Raw genomic sequence first — 14,586 nt, forward strand, 5'->3', positions numbered from 1 at the left:
GGAGCTCACGAAATGCGGGCTGCAATTGTGAGACGGCCTGCCCAACAGCTCAATTTGCTGATTCGCACACGCGATTTCGCCCGGCCAGCCCTGCTCGCGGACGGCTCCCCTCATCCAAGCTCTGCCGCGGCCCGTGTCGGACAGCCGCTGTCTTGGGCAACCTCTTCCGCACCAGCTCGCCCGTCCTTTCGTTTACCCACCGGCAGTTGCGTGACTGCTGGTCCTTCCGTTGCCTCCTGATGCTACCCTGTGTCCTTTTAAAGCGCCGCCTGCTACCCTCCAGAATAATGACGCCCAAGTTCTCTATTCTTTCGTCTCCCTCTCGTTCTCGCGCAATGGCTTCTTCCACCATGGCTACCGTCCAGGACTACCCCTCCGCCAACGTCAAGCAGGCCCAGCACAACCTGCCCACCCGCCACATCACCACCACGTACGCCTTCTCCCGCCCCACCCGTGCCTGCCAGAGCTGACGAGTGCAAAAGCAATGGCGACTTCGACACCTCATATCCTCCCGAGGCCCGCCGCTACCTCCGTACCTACGGCCTGACTCCCCCCGCCCGCGAGACCCACGAGATCCAGGCGCAAAGATGTGAGAGACCCGCCAATGGTCTGCTGACCTCGTCTGAGCGCCAGAAACTGACCGCCCTGCAGGTCTGAGGCTCCTCGCTTCCAAGAGCGCGCCGATTGACAAGTACCAATACCTGACTCATCTCCGCGCATCCAACCCCCACCTCTTCTACCGCCTCCTTTCCGAGAACGTCAAGGTTGGTAGCACCGAGTGCGGGTCGTATGCACCGCTGAAGGCTCACGAAATCCGCAGGAGCTCACGCCCTTGATCTACACCCCCACCGTCGGCGAGGCCTGCCTCAGATGGCACGAAATCTACACCCAGCCCGAGGGCATGTACCTCTCCTACGCAGACCGCGGCAATTTGCACAGCATCATGCAGAATTGGCCCCACAATGTCGAAATCACCGTCCTCACCGACGGCTCGAGAATATTGGGTCTCGGTGACCTGGGTGTGAACGGCATGGGCATTCCCGTTGGCAAGCTTGCGCTGTACACTGCCTGCGCCGGTATCAGGCCTGATGCCACTCTGCCTCTTACTTTGGATCTCGGAACCAACAACAAGGCTCTGAGGGAAGATCCGCTCTACATGGGCAGCAGGAGGGAGAAGATCTCTCCTGCTGAGGAGCGGGAATTCCTGGACGAGCTCATGGCTGCTCTCACTGAGAGGTGGCCTGGGTACGTGCAGACTTGGAGCCGTTAGATGGACCGCAAGCTAATGGTCTACAGCATCGTCATCCAGTTTGAGGATTTCAAGAACCCCTTCCCCGCTCTCGAGCGCTACCAGAACACCTACACCATGTTCAACGACGACGTCCAGGGAACTGGCGCCGTCATCGTGGGCGGGTTCATCAGAGCTGTCAAGGCCGCTGGCATCCCTGTGAGGGATCACCGCGCCGTTTTCCTCGGAGCCGGTAGCGCCGGCACCGGCGTCGCCAAGCAGATTGTCGAGTTCTTCATGAAGGAGGGCTTGACTGAGGACGAGGCGCGCAGGAAGTTCTGGTTTGTGGACTCGAACGTAAGCAACGCACAACACTCCACAGCTGCACACGAACTGACCGAGAGTAGGGTCTTGTTACCAACGACCGTGGCGACAAGCTGGCGGAGCACAAGGTTTACTTTGCCCGTGACGACAACGAGGGCAAGCAAATCCACTCGCTCTCCCGTCTGATTGAGTACGTGAAGCCGACCATTCTCATGGGTCTGTCGACGATTGGCGGTGCCTTCACCAAGGAGATCCTCACCCGCATGGCCGAGCTCAACCAACACCCCATCATCTTCCCGCTCTCCAACCCCTCTTCCAAGTCTGAGTGCAACTTCGAGGACGCCGTCAAGTACACCAACGGCCGCGTCCTCTTTGCTAGCGGCAGTCCCTTCCCCAACGTGGACTTTGGCGGCAAGACGCTTGTTCCTGGTCAGGGCAACAACATGTACGTCTTCCCAGGTATCGGTCTCGGTGCGATCTTGTCCAAGGCCGTCAACGTCACCCAAGACATGATCTATGAGTCTGCCGTCGCCCTCTCGGAGTCTCTTACTCCCGAGGAGCGGGAACAGGGCTGGCTCTACCCTGACATCCGTCGCATTCGCGAGGTCAGCGTTGTCGTCACTCGTGGTGTCATCCGCGCTGCGCAAAGCAACGGTGTTGACCGTGAGCTTGCTCTCCGCAACTTGGATGATGCGGCGTTGGAGGCGTACATCAAGGAGAGAATGTATGATCCCTTCACCGAGACTGAGAAGGTGGAGGATGAGATCAAAGCGTTGGCCCACTTGGCCGACAGGTCTCAGGGCAGTCACTTGTAGAGCGGGACTTGGACAGGTTGGGCAAAATGTTTTACACTTGAAAGGCGTGCTTAGACGGTTTAGGATACCCGGTGGTTAGAGAAAAATTGAGTGAGCGTATACGTTTAAGTCTGGAGCACACGAAATCCCTTTGAAGCGACAGCGCATCATTTGACTTGCAACCCGTCGCAACCTAACTCTCATGTGAGACGACAGCCATTAACCGGAAACCTTGAACGCAAGATCCTGAAGTGTAAGTGTGGGCGAGTTCTTTACCGGCTCGCTGTGTCATTTACCTAGTGTAACCCGACCGCACTTCAAACAAGTCTCGGACAAAAGCGGAGGCTAGCACCGTCTATCAATGGTTGAGCTTGTGCAACGAGCCAAGAGGCCTAAGCTTCATCAACAAGCATTGCGTCGTGTGCGACGGGCATTTAAAACGTTGCATGTACACAGCAAAGTAACATCAAACTACAGAATACCGTATTCGTAATGCGCTTCCCACCGCCTCAACAAGTATAAATGCGAATTGACTAGCCAGTTAGAGCGTGTCGATAAGCATGGCATGCCAGAAAGGGCAAGACTGTCGCGAAGCAAAAGAGCGGGGAAACCCCGCGTCTCAACGATCGAAAGGTTTGGCCAGCTTGGTGTAGCTCGATGGTTCATGTAGGGTGGTGGAGCGGAACGTGAGGGACAGCGATCTGGTGCCGCCCGATCAATAACAGAAATAGGACAGGAACAGGAAAAGCTTGTTTGCAGTGCTTACCTAGGTTCTGACTCTCCCGGACAGGCAACCAACCAACAGCCCAAGAGGGGAGGGGCGATGGTCCTTGTCCTTTGTGCGCACCTTCTTAGGTCGGTCGCCGCTTGACCACTGACGTACCTGCCCTCTGCTCCAGCTTTGAGCCGAGACACCAAGATCAATCCCCAAACAGCAAAACAAGGGATGCGGTCAGCCGTCGACAACGCTGTGTCGGAACCGAAACGTCTGATAAATCCCCAGGGCCTCGATCGCGCGCGTTTGCAGCGGATTGACCAATTGCGAGTGCGGCATGGGAAGACAGGCCTCAGGCCTTCACGTGCGGAGGACACGGGCGGGGAGGCGCGTCGGATCATCCGCCGCACTTGCCTGATGTGCACCCAAGCTCGACCCCAGACTTCGGCCTTGCCAGTCACAAAACGAAAGGGATTGCCCACCCACCTGCAGCATTACGACACTGCCAACGAAACACAACCACCCGGCCGGGTTGCTGTCTTTCCCATCTCTGCGCTTTCTGCCCGTTAGACTACCAACCCAGACCTACCTTATGCCCGCTCTGCCACCAGCCCCGCCAGCGATGCGGTTCTGACGCACCAAGCTAATGACGTTCGGCATCCTTCTTGACGCCCACGCCAGCCAGCGGCAATCCCAGCAGATCCGAGCGATCACCCCGCACTTTCTCCGCAACCCGCTACTCTCGCACCTCCGCAGCAGCCCCCGGTCGCCTGCCGTTGCAGCAAGCTGCTGCAGCTGCCCTCTTTTTTAGCCGCCTGCCATGCCTGTTTGCTGACTTCGTAAGCTAGATAAGAATCGACTTTGCTTGCGCCGCTCCCTCTCCAACTCCACCCAAGATTTCTTGACCTTTTTCGTCTCTTCCTAGACCATCCCTTTGAAAGTCCCCCTACCTAAGATATCCTCTAGTGATCCGGCATCCACAGCCTAGATCGTTGTTTAGATACTCCCATCTTTACCCCACCCGCTCTCTTCTTCCTTCGCGACACGACTGGGAAGAAGGAGCTCTAGACGAGAGCATCCATTCGACCTTGCATCCCCTTTTGCCCGACACCAAGGGACACTAGGGGTTCTGCGCGGAACAGCGGAAGAAGCCCTCGCACCTACGCTCGATAGCTTCCCGACCCCGCATTTTGAGCCCACGTGCTGTGTCTCTTTCGGCCGGCAGCTCGCTGAGAACAAGGAACCAAAGGCTGCACAGCTACAGTCCACGCATGACTATGAGCGGCGGAATGCTGGGCGGCGAGTCGCGTCTGTCGCTGCTCGGTCTACCGGCCGAGATTCGCAACCTCATCTGGGAATACACATTCCCTCCGCCGAACTCACGATACACGACGCTCTCGTCCGCTGGGAGCAGCAGGGCTCAGTCAAGAAAGAGCAGAAGCGCATCACCGTCCTCGGCGACATCTTCCGCCTCGTACGCGTCCTCAAGCTCAGACACCTCAGTCGCGATCCCTGCGGATGACGAGCACGGCTCCGTCAGCGTCGTTCGCAACAGCAAACAAGACGCCGCGCACACGGCAGCATCGGGCACATATTCGGGCTTGGCTCTGCTGCTGACCTGCCACCAGATCCGCGCGGAGACCCTTTTGCTAGCGTTTTCACGCACGCCGTTCCGGACGAAGCTGTGCCGGCCGGCGGCGCTGACAACGCGGCTAGCGGTGCTGTCGCCCGCGCAGGTCCGGGCCATCCGCTCGCTCACCTTCACGACGAGCGCTTCGTCGGCGCAGCACCCCAAGCAGTGGGAGGGCGACCTGCGGCCGCTTCTGTTCCCCGTCTACGTCCAGTGCCGCAAGCTGCTGTACGAGTCCGTGCGGCTGCTGCCCGGCGTGCGCTTCGTCGACTTTGTGCTCGGCGAGGAGCGAGCCGGCCAGTTTGGCAAAGGTGGACCGGGTGGGACAGTCGGGCGAGGCAGGACCGTGGGTGGAGCCAAGTTCTTCTTCGACACGGTGGTGGGGGTCGGGCTGCGCGAGAGGAACGGTAGGGGTGAGACACACGCATGGGGTGACCGGTGGCAGGTGATACCGGGAGCGGAAGGGGAGGATAGATGCATCTGGTTGGTGGAGGACCGGCAGGGCTGTGGTGAAGAAAGGAGATCGGCCGAGAGGAACGAGGGAAAGAGGTGGGTTAGGGTTGAGATCGTGAGACTGCCGCTCGGTGGTTGACGCCCGGGCCTGTCATTGCTCCTGCAGGGTCGCCGCCGTGGCGTGTACCGCAGGGCTCGGAAAGTGGAGATGAGCGCACCTGCTCCGGCGACGGCGTCTCCTACGTAGTATGGCTGTGCATGGCGAGACTGGTGAGGACGAGGCGGCGGGAAGCAGGCTTGCGGGTCTGGCGCCACGAAGCTGGTTCGTCAGCGCCAGGAACACGTATGCGGTTGTTATCGGACAGAGCGGACATTACTCCTTTTGTTTCCTCACAATTTCAATGCATCTCCTGTTTCTCTGGATAATTCTGGGTCCTGGGATGCTTTGCGCCATCAGCAGAAGGGTCCTCTTTTCCGGGCACGGCCCTGAGAGGTTGCAGCCTGGGTGTTTGACTGCCCTTCAGATCCCGTTCCATTTTCGTGAGAAGGATTTGTGAACCTCCGTCTTTTTTTTTTTTTGCGCGTTGTTTCAGTCTCGGGCATTTTGACGTGAGGGTCGCTCGAGTCTCAGGAGAGTTGTCGGCGGCAATCTGCAATGACGCAAGGAGGCGGCTGCAGGCCGTGCGGCACGAACGATCTCTCCTTCCAACCCCATTCTACGGCCGATGAAAAGATGGCGCTGGCTGCAAACAAAAAGGCTCAAGTCGCCGGCACGGCCAGCTGACGATTTTGGGACTCCTGCTGGAAGCCGTCCGCACGTGTACTTGCATTGACTTTGGGTGACGGTGAAAAGCTTGGCTTGACGACCGACGCAACCAATCCACACGCCAACTGCGTTCGCTGCAGCGTTCGTCTGCATGCTGAGACGCGGCGGATTGTGACACGGCGCACCGGGTTCGACGAGGAGCAGGCGTGATGAGGCGATGGTGTTGATGGTTGCGGGCAGCAGCGCCTTGGCCAGGGCCACAGGGCGGTGCACAACGCAACAGCCAGCAGCCAACTGGCACCTGCTCGGGGCTTGACTCACCACGATGCTTGGCTGACCGCAGCGGTTGCTGCAGCAATCCCTGCCTCCGGCAAACCTTAACCCAAGCCGCTGCACAGGCACCCTCTCCCTGGGTCGGCCGCAGTCCGTTTCGAGCGGCCGCGGCTCGACGGAAAGGGGAGGGCGGCGCTTTTCCTGCCTGTTCAGCGCGGCGGGAGATGCGGGAGACGCGGGAGATGCGTGGGCACAGCGCGCGGCCGGCAAGAGGGCCAGACTTCCCCGCAAAACCGGATCTCGAGCGCGCCAGTCTTGCGCCAAACTGGTGGGCTATGAGGTAACTCGGCGCCCCTGGTGCAAAGCCGCCCGGTGACAGGCACGTGTGACTTGGGCCAGCACGCCCACGCCCACGCCCGCGCCCGCGCCCGCGCCCGGAGCGGCACCCGCGCCGGACGCAGATTGGGGAACACTGTCGGCCCAGGAGTCTGGACCGACGGGCGACGGGCGACGGGCGCGCGCAAGGCGTCGAACAGCAGCTGCACCTGGGGCTGCGGCCTGAGAGTGTGGAGGATCCGCCGGCTGATCAAAGAGAAGATCGGGCGCGTTTTGGCGTGGCGCGCCAGGGCGGGCAGCGATGATCGGGTAGTCGTGGCCGGCCCAGGGTCGCGTCGCGGGTCCGGATCTGGGTTCTGGCGGCAACGACTTGCGCGACCCCTGCCGCTAGGCTAGGGCGGATCGTCTGGACGGCGCTCAGATGACGGGGCTGGATTGAGAGTGCAGCTGCTGCTGTGCATTCATGGACTCCCGCTATGCACAACCCCAAGCACGCGGGCTCCCCCGTCCCCCAGACATCGCTTTCTCCGCCGTCCTCGGCCACCGCAACCGCCATTCCGCTGGCCACCTTCGCCTCACCGCAAGATCCGCCGCCCCTGTCCGACAGCCCCCAGCAGCTCCGACACCACGACCCCCCGCTGCATCCTCCGCACCGCTCCGGCGCCTTCACCATGGAGGGTTCGTCGTCGAACCACTCCCGCCGCCGGAGCACCTCGCTCATCGGCACCCAAGCCCTGGGCGTCGGCCGCTCCAACTCGCTGCGCTCGCAGCGCGGCCACCGGCGCGCCGTGTCCGAGCACATCCCTGAGGCCCAAGAGGACAAGCACGACCTCGACCCCGAGCGCGACTCCAGCAGCCCGTCCGGCTACGAGGACACCGACGACGATGACATCACAGACGAGGAGGCTGCTCTCACCGGCAAGGACCGCCGGAAGCGCAGGAAGCACAAGCGTCGCAACACCATGCTCGACAATCGCGTCGCTGCCGACGTCACCATTAGCGACGAGGAGGAGAAGGTTGCGAGCGCCGCTCTGTTCAAGTCTTCGCTCATCAACGTCTGTCTGATCGGCCTATGGTAAGGCGTCCAACACATTCTATTTTTTTTTTCGCGCCTCCTACTGACTACTGCTGGTGGTCGCGTGCAGGTACTTTTTCTCCATATCTATCTCAATCGTAAGTCCCCTTTTGCCCGGCTCTAGTCCCCCATCTCTCCGACTCTGACAACACCGCGTGCAGTACAACAAGTGGATGTTCGCAAAAAGCGACGACAAAAACCAAAATCTCAACTTCCCCTTTCCGCTCTTCACAACGTGTCTGCACATGATCGTGCAGTTCTCTCTCGCCTCTCTCGTTCTCTATTTCCTCCCACAGCTCCGCCCGCGGCACGATTCGCTCAGCGCGGATGAAGGTCCGGCGGGCCGTTCGCCGCCGCAACGGCAGGATAACGTGGATCCAAATAAGCCGCTCATGACCAAGTGGTTTTATATAAGCAGGATCGGGCCGTGTGGAGCGGCCACAGGCCTGGACATTGGCCTGGGCAACATGAGTCTCAAGTTCATCTCGCTCACATTCTTCAGTAAGTCTTGTCCCGGCACACTCTGAATTGAATCCTTTGCTGACCAATCCGATTTCAGCAATGTGCAAGTCGTCCGTCCTTGGTTTTGTGCTCATTTTTGCCTTTCTCTTCCGGCTGGAAAAGCCCTCGTGGAAGCTGGGCGGCATCATTCTCACAATGACGGTTGGAGTGGTGATGATGGTCGCCGGCGAGACGGCTTTCAATGCTCTCGGCTTCATTCTCATCATGTCGTCCGCCCTTTCGTCCGGATTCCGGTGGTCGCTGACTCAGATCCTGCTCCTTCGGAACCCCGCGACATCCAATCCTTTTTCTTCCATCTTCTTCCTTGCCCCTGTCATGTTCATCAGCCTGCTCGTCATCGCAATACCGGTCGAAGGATTCGTCGAGCTTCTGGACGGGTTCAACAAACTCCGGGATGTCAAGGGCACTCCGCTGAGTTGCTTGATTTTGATCTTCCCGGGAACACTTGCTTTCCTCATGACGGCCTCGGAGTTCGCTCTGCTGAAGCGCACCAGTGTCGTCACTCTCAGCGTGTGTGGCATTTTCAAAGAAATCGTCACCATCACGGCAGCGTCCATCGTCTTTGATGACAGACTCACTACCATCAACCTGTCAGGCCTGATCGTCACGATCGGCAGTATCGGGGCATATAACTGGATGAAGTTCAAGAGGATGCGGGAGGAGGCAAGGATGGAGGCCCATCTGCAGAAGGAGGACTATCAGCCCGTGTTCAACTCGGAGCCCGCGGAAGAGGAGCGGATTGGACGCCCCAGCACTAGCAACCTGATCCGGAATAGTCTGAGCATCCAGCCCGTCTCGGACCGGGACCGGCTCTTGATCAACGACATGCCGCCACGGCAGAGCCCTGTCAAGAGACCGGAAGATTTGGATTAAAGCAACAAAGCGGTAGTCACGGCGCACTTCGACCATCATTTGGGTTCTTTTGGAGATTCGATACGGATGGCTAAATCCTTTCGCATGCACGAATGCCTTTTCACACCTTTCGTTTCACGAGATAAGAACGACCCCCCCATCAACGTTATCATCATCACTGTCGGAGGCAGCGGATTATTCCTCGTTCACTGTGTATTTGAATTTGGTCTGTGGTTTTTTTAAGGGTTCGGATGAGCATTTACGGCGGTATATTCAATTTACCCTTAGTGTTGATAGACACTGCAAGGCGGAGCAAAGCTTCTCTCCATTGCAAGAGCTTCATCTCTTTTGTTCGCGCGGATGGAAAGAGAGAGAGATTGGGTTTGGGGGACAGAAAATATGGGGGAAAACGGGAAGCAGCCAGAATACCATGATGGGCGGGAGAGAGCATGGAAAAGAGAAAATCAAGCGCAAGTTGAACAAACTCTACTCAACCCATCGACGCTTCTTCGACCTTGCATGCGTGTATTTTTCATTGCTTATCTGATTTCTATGCTTATTCGCCCATTGCAGCATCGTATCGCCTCTCGCAATTTGCGCCTATCTTATCCATCTTTCAAGGAGTATGGAGAGTTTTGTCAGCTTGCATGCGAATCCTTTGTTGTCTCTCGTTTGCCCATCATTGAATGATAAGGAGATTTTGTGTGCTTTGATATCAGGGCGGTGGCAGAGGTCTTAGTTTTGGCTATCTTTTTCTCCGTAAAAGGCAGAGTGTGTTGGGGACATACGGCGATGTTTTTGACTATTCGAAGTCAGCGATGCACTACTTGCAACATCTGTTCCTGATCTTTACCTTGTTCCCCTCTCTTGGAGTTACTTACACTTCCCCCTTGGTATTTTGCTCCCCGCATTGTCTTGAACGATGGAGGTTTCCTTTTTTTTTTTGGCTGGGGAGAATGGCGCATTTGATTGGTTAGTCCTACACTTATACCCTCGTTGAGGCATAGTCTGGTGCCGACACGTTGTTTTCACCCTTGTTTTCTTTTTTATCCTCCGCTGGTGCTACAGATCGCCATTGGTTCTGGGTGATTTAGCGTAGCTGATAACAAAAAAGATGTCCATACTGGAACAATAGTTTGGTTTGTGTAGTATCACGGTGACAAAAGACTGCACTTCGCAAAGGACGCTACATTCTTCCTGCGTAGGCAGCTGGAGCGTGTATAGATATAAAGATTCGAAACTAAAGATCATATAAACGCATCCACATGAAGAATTCCACTTCCTACGTAAGTGTAGCGTGACATCTTTGTGATACGGACGTAGGTGGATTCAATTGTTCTACAGCCTTCTGTGGTAGTTCGTGAAAGCCCAACACCCCTAGAGCTCTCTTCTTTGTTGAATATGTTGTCATGAAATATTCCAGGTCATATCAGTTCTTACGTCATCGTTGAATTTGTATTAAATTGCCCCGCAGACGGCATTTTTGGTGGAAGCATGATGAATCCAAGCTTCCTCTGCCAAAGGCACCGGTAAGCGCCATCGTAGCCGAGAATCGAAAGGCTAGGGTTGGATTTGGCTCATTTCCCGCTTTTTCTTTGCTCCATAACCCTCAGCACATCGGCGGCACTGTCCTTATCGCCTTTCCTCTTCTTCTTGCCTCGCTTCCTCTGCTTCCCGCCCCTTTCTCTGCCTCCTTCATCATCATCGTCGTCTCCACCCGTACCCTTCCACTCGCTGAGCTTGATCTTGGTCTCCTCTTCCATGTCTTCTGCATCGTCGAAGCGGCTGGAACCGAAGCCCATGTCCATATCCTCCAGGTCACGATCCCGCAATGACAACATTTCGGCACGCTTCTTGAGTCGTGCTTCTTCTTCCGGGTCTTTCTTTTTGGCGCCATCGTCGTCTTCATCGCCTCTAAGCTTCTCAGGGTTGATATCGCGAGCTTTCCGGATGGCGGCAAGAATAGTTGGGTCGGTGAGAGGATTTGATGGTGGCCCAGTGATGGATGAGGTGTCCTTGGATGGCGTGTCTCCAAAGTAGTTCGTCTTGGGAATGGATGTAGGCTCTGAAGGTTTCGGTGGAGGGGGCATAGCCGCTGCATCGGCCTCGTCAGCGGTAGAAGATGGCGATTTGGCCGCATCCTTCGATTCGGACGGCTCCGGTTCCTTGGCGCCGTCTTCCTCATCCTCATCTGACGAGTCGTCGTCACCGATTCCGGCCAAAGGATCGTAAGTGTCTCCCACACCCTCGAAGATGTCGCCGTCGTCCTCGTCTTCCTCAATCGGTACCTTCGCATGCTCGGGGACCTCCATGCCCAATGGCTTCGCATCCTTGTCCGGCATGAGCAGTCCTGAGGGCGCCTTTCCCTCATTCTCCGCATCCACCTTGACCTTTCTGACCTTTCTCTTGACATTCCCATCCTCGTCCAGGGTCAATAGCACTTCCCGCCCCTTATCATCACGCTCTATCCGCGGGAACGTCCCGTTGTCGCGCCCGATTCTCCGAAACTTAGAGCCCAACTGGGGTTGTGCAGCAGCCTTCGCCTCGGCGGCAGCCTTCCGTTGTGCTTTCAGTTCAGCCAAGATGGCGTCCCTGGTCCGCTTCGTGCCGGCCAAGGCCGTCTCACCCTTCTTCTCCTTCTTTTCTCTCACCACCGGCGCGATCTCTTTCTCCTCAAGCTTCTCGAATTCCTCCTCCACATCGGGCTCGGGCTCCTTCTCAGCGGCGCTGCGCCCACCACCCGTGCCCAGCACATCCTCGCCCCGCCTCACGCGCTCGAGCAGTTTCCGATCCAGACCCTTGATCAGGTGAGTGGCGCTGACGTCGCCGCCGGTGATTTGGTCGCGCAAGTTTTCGAAGGTCGCCTGGTCGATCTGGCCGAGCTTGAAGCTCTCCTCGAGCGCCTTGACGCGGCGGGCGCGGTCGTCGCCGCCGGGAGCAGCAGCATCCTCGTCCTCGTCGTCGCCGTCGCCCACGCGTGCCCGGGCGCGGTCCGTGTAGCCGGCGGCGAGCCTGGAGCCCTTGGGCGCCGCCGAGGACTTGAACCTCTTGGCCGGCCGGTGCTCGCCGGCACGCTGCTCGGCGAGCTGTCGTTGGAAGTCGAGGCCCGGGCCACCCCTCACGGTGCGACTGCACGATGTGTTAGCAGGGCGGCCGTTTCGGGGCAAGGGTGGCTGGTAGGAGCGGCAGAGGTGGCGGGCACAGGCGACAACTTACGGGGTCATGGGGATGCTGGAGCGCTGGCGCGAACCTAGCGAGGCGCCGGGGGTCGCGCCGGCGCGCGGAGTGCTGCTGGCAGCGGGCGAGCCATTCTGCGAGCGCGAGGAGGAGCCTCGCAGCAGGTTCTTGAAGTCCTCGTTGTTCATGGCGGCGGTGGGGAGGCGGAGGGGCGCCAGGCAGTCTGGCGGGAGAGAAAACGGCGAAGTCAGCAAGCGAGGTCGCACAGGCGGGCTCACGGCTGGCAAGAGCGGTCAATGGTCAAAGCTGTTTCCCCGCAAATTGGCAGCAGATCGTCCCACACGCCGCACCCGCACCGTCCAACAGCCGTTCCGCTGACCTGACCGTCCCGGGTTAATGCGGTTGCGCAAGCGGTGCGGTGCAATACACCCCGGGATCCTTCCTGCGCGGCTTAAAAAGGCTACATGGCCGCGCCGCGGTCCAACACCCCCTCTTCCTCGTCCCCTCCCCTCCCTCGTCGAGTGGCCATGGTCGTTTTCCTCCTTCTCGTGCCGCTCCTTGCGAGCTACGTTGCTGCCCAGTACAAGGGCGCGTTCGACGGGTCCGCGTCGTTGCTCCGTGCTCGCCAGGCAACAAACACCAGTACCTTCACCAACCCCGTTCTGGATGCAGTTGGCGCCGACCCATGGGCATTCCGCTATGGAGATTACTACTACATGACGTACACCACCTCCACGAACATCACCCTCCTGCGCAGCCCCATCTTGACCGACTGGAACGACGCCGAGAGCAAGCTGTTGTTCCAGCCGCCCCAGGGCACCAACTACTCGACCGATCTTTGGGCCCCTGAAGTGCATCAGCTGGACGGCAATTGGTACGTCATTTTTACCGCCGACCCCAATTACGACAGTCCGGCCCCAGAGGTCGACATGCTCTGTGACATCAACTGCCCGGCCGTCAATCACAGGATGTATGTCTTGGAAGGGCTCGGGGACGATCCGTGGGAGGCCACCTTTACCTACAAGGCCCAGCTTGATACCTTCAATCAGTTTGCAATCGATGTAGGTGTACATGTGTCTGGTGTCCGTTGTTGTATTGACTTGCAAAGGGCACGTACTTCCAGCACAGCACCGGCCTTTACCACATTTACTCCTGCTGGTACCGCCAATACGACGCATGGCCTGCCAACCTGTGCATCACCAAGCTCGAGAACCCGTGGACCGTGGCATCCAACTTCTCGGAGCGCCAGATCATCAGCGTGCCCAGCAACCCGTGGGAGAAGACGCCCTACGGCCGGCCTTTCAATGACCGGCTGAGCACCAACGAGGGCCCGCAGCAGTTGACCAACCCGGTGACCAACAGGACCTTCGTTATATACTCGGGCGGCCGCTCCGACAACCGCAACTACTGCCTCGGCCAGCTGGAGCTCGTGGGCGACGATCCGATGAACCCGGGGGACTGGCGCAAGAACAACGAGGGCTGTGTCTTCTACCAGGACGCGCTGGCCCAGGCCTATGGTGTCGGCCACGCCAGCTTCGTCAAGAGCCCGGACGGCTCCGAGGACTGGATCGTCTACCACGGCATGCGCAACCCCGTCACCGGCTGGGCCGCGCGCACCATCCGCGCCCAGAAGTTCGAGTGGAACGAGGACGGCACCCCTGCCTTCCCGCGCCCAGGCTACGGCCCGTATCCCGTGCCGGCGGGGCAGTCTTGAGATCCTGTCGCAGTGTTGTAAGCGTGTTCGAATGCATCGACGCTAGATATCCTCTAGACAGACTTATCTTGATGAATCAAATCACGAGTACCAAATCGAAATGCTTTTCTCAACAAGACCGGGCTGGCGCTGAATTACATATGGCTCATCACCATCCGCTCCCGGAGTCCTTTGAGGCTCGGGACAGTCTCACTCTTGAGACGAGTCATGCTCCACGGGACCTGCATATTGTTTGCGTGCGCAATCCTGGCGTGTAACTGTCCCAAAGGCTACGCCACGTGCGGTGGATGCCGGTTCCACCTTTCTAAAAGACCTTGTACGACGACCTCTGCACGGGTTTCTGCGCTCGTCTGCATGCAGCATCATGCACCGCCACAGTCTTTGTCAAATCTGGAATGTTTCAGAGGCGAGACAAAACCCCAGCGATCTAGTGACCTCGGGGTCCCCGGTTTGGCCGAGCAGAAAAGGTGAGCCCAGAGCCGTCCTTGGAAGAGACAATGGCAGTGTCGTGGTGCTTCCGATTTGTTTGGTTTGTCTTACTGGTTGTCTGTTATATGAATGGTCAGTGCGTGGTGGACTCGTACTGAGGCGAAAAACATTGGAAGCCACTGGCTTGCTTTTCATGGTAGGGCGTTGGGTGAGATGTTGCCGTCGACAACTCGACAGATCAAGCGAACGGGTGATTGCGATGATCTATTTCGGTGCTGATAAGACTGGGATGGCGGTG

At 58.2% G+C, this 14,586-nt stretch overlaps 5 protein-coding genes across 5 annotated transcripts; 4 read left to right on the plus strand and 1 right to left on the minus strand.

The window, feature by feature from the left end:
- Positions 1–335: 335 nt before the first annotated feature.
- BKCO1_8000207 (nadp-dependent malic enzyme) lies at positions 336–2,367 on the plus strand (the record flags this gene model as incomplete). Its single annotated transcript, XM_020279311.1, has 6 exons — positions 336–430; positions 483–589; positions 652–764; positions 821–1,245; positions 1,297–1,585; positions 1,636–2,367. 6 exons carry the CDS (start codon positions 336–338, stop codon positions 2,365–2,367), a joined length of 1,761 nt encoding a protein of 586 aa, XP_020133401.1.
- A 1,965-nt stretch (positions 2,368–4,332) lies between these two features.
- On the plus strand, positions 4,333–5,283 carry BKCO1_8000208 (uncharacterized protein; the record flags this gene model as incomplete). The annotated part of the gene is made up of 1 exon (XM_020279312.1): positions 4,333–5,283. The coding sequence occupies one exon, from the start codon at positions 4,333–4,335 to the stop codon at positions 5,281–5,283; it is 951 nt and encodes a 316-aa protein (XP_020133427.1).
- Positions 5,284–6,995: 1,712 nt separating this feature from the next.
- BKCO1_8000209 (triose-phosphate transporter) lies at positions 6,996–8,989 on the plus strand (the record flags this gene model as incomplete). Its single annotated transcript, XM_020279313.1, has 4 exons — positions 6,996–7,594; positions 7,665–7,692; positions 7,756–8,095; positions 8,154–8,989. 4 exons carry the CDS (start codon positions 6,996–6,998, stop codon positions 8,987–8,989), a joined length of 1,803 nt encoding a protein of 600 aa, XP_020133380.1.
- Positions 8,990–10,545: 1,556 nt separating this feature from the next.
- Positions 10,546–12,333, minus strand: BKCO1_8000210 (red-like protein; the record flags this gene model as incomplete). Its single annotated transcript, XM_020279315.1, has 2 exons — positions 10,546–12,097; positions 12,185–12,333. The coding sequence occupies 2 exons, from the start codon at positions 12,331–12,333 to the stop codon at positions 10,546–10,548; spliced, it is 1,701 nt and encodes a 566-aa protein (XP_020133258.1).
- Positions 12,334–12,672: 339 nt separating this feature from the next.
- Positions 12,673–13,859, plus strand: BKCO1_8000211 (glycoside hydrolase family 43 protein; the record flags this gene model as incomplete). The annotated part of the gene is made up of 2 exons (XM_020279316.1): positions 12,673–13,206; positions 13,254–13,859. The coding sequence occupies 2 exons, from the start codon at positions 12,673–12,675 to the stop codon at positions 13,857–13,859; spliced, it is 1,140 nt and encodes a 379-aa protein (XP_020133338.1).
- Between the last annotated feature and the right edge of the window lie 727 nt (positions 13,860–14,586).

This window comes from Diplodia corticola (genome assembly GCF_001883845.1).
Source record: "Diplodia corticola strain CBS 112549 chromosome Unknown scaffold8, whole genome shotgun sequence".
Lineage (NCBI taxonomy): Eukaryota > Fungi > Ascomycota > Dothideomycetes > Botryosphaeriales > Botryosphaeriaceae > Diplodia > Diplodia corticola.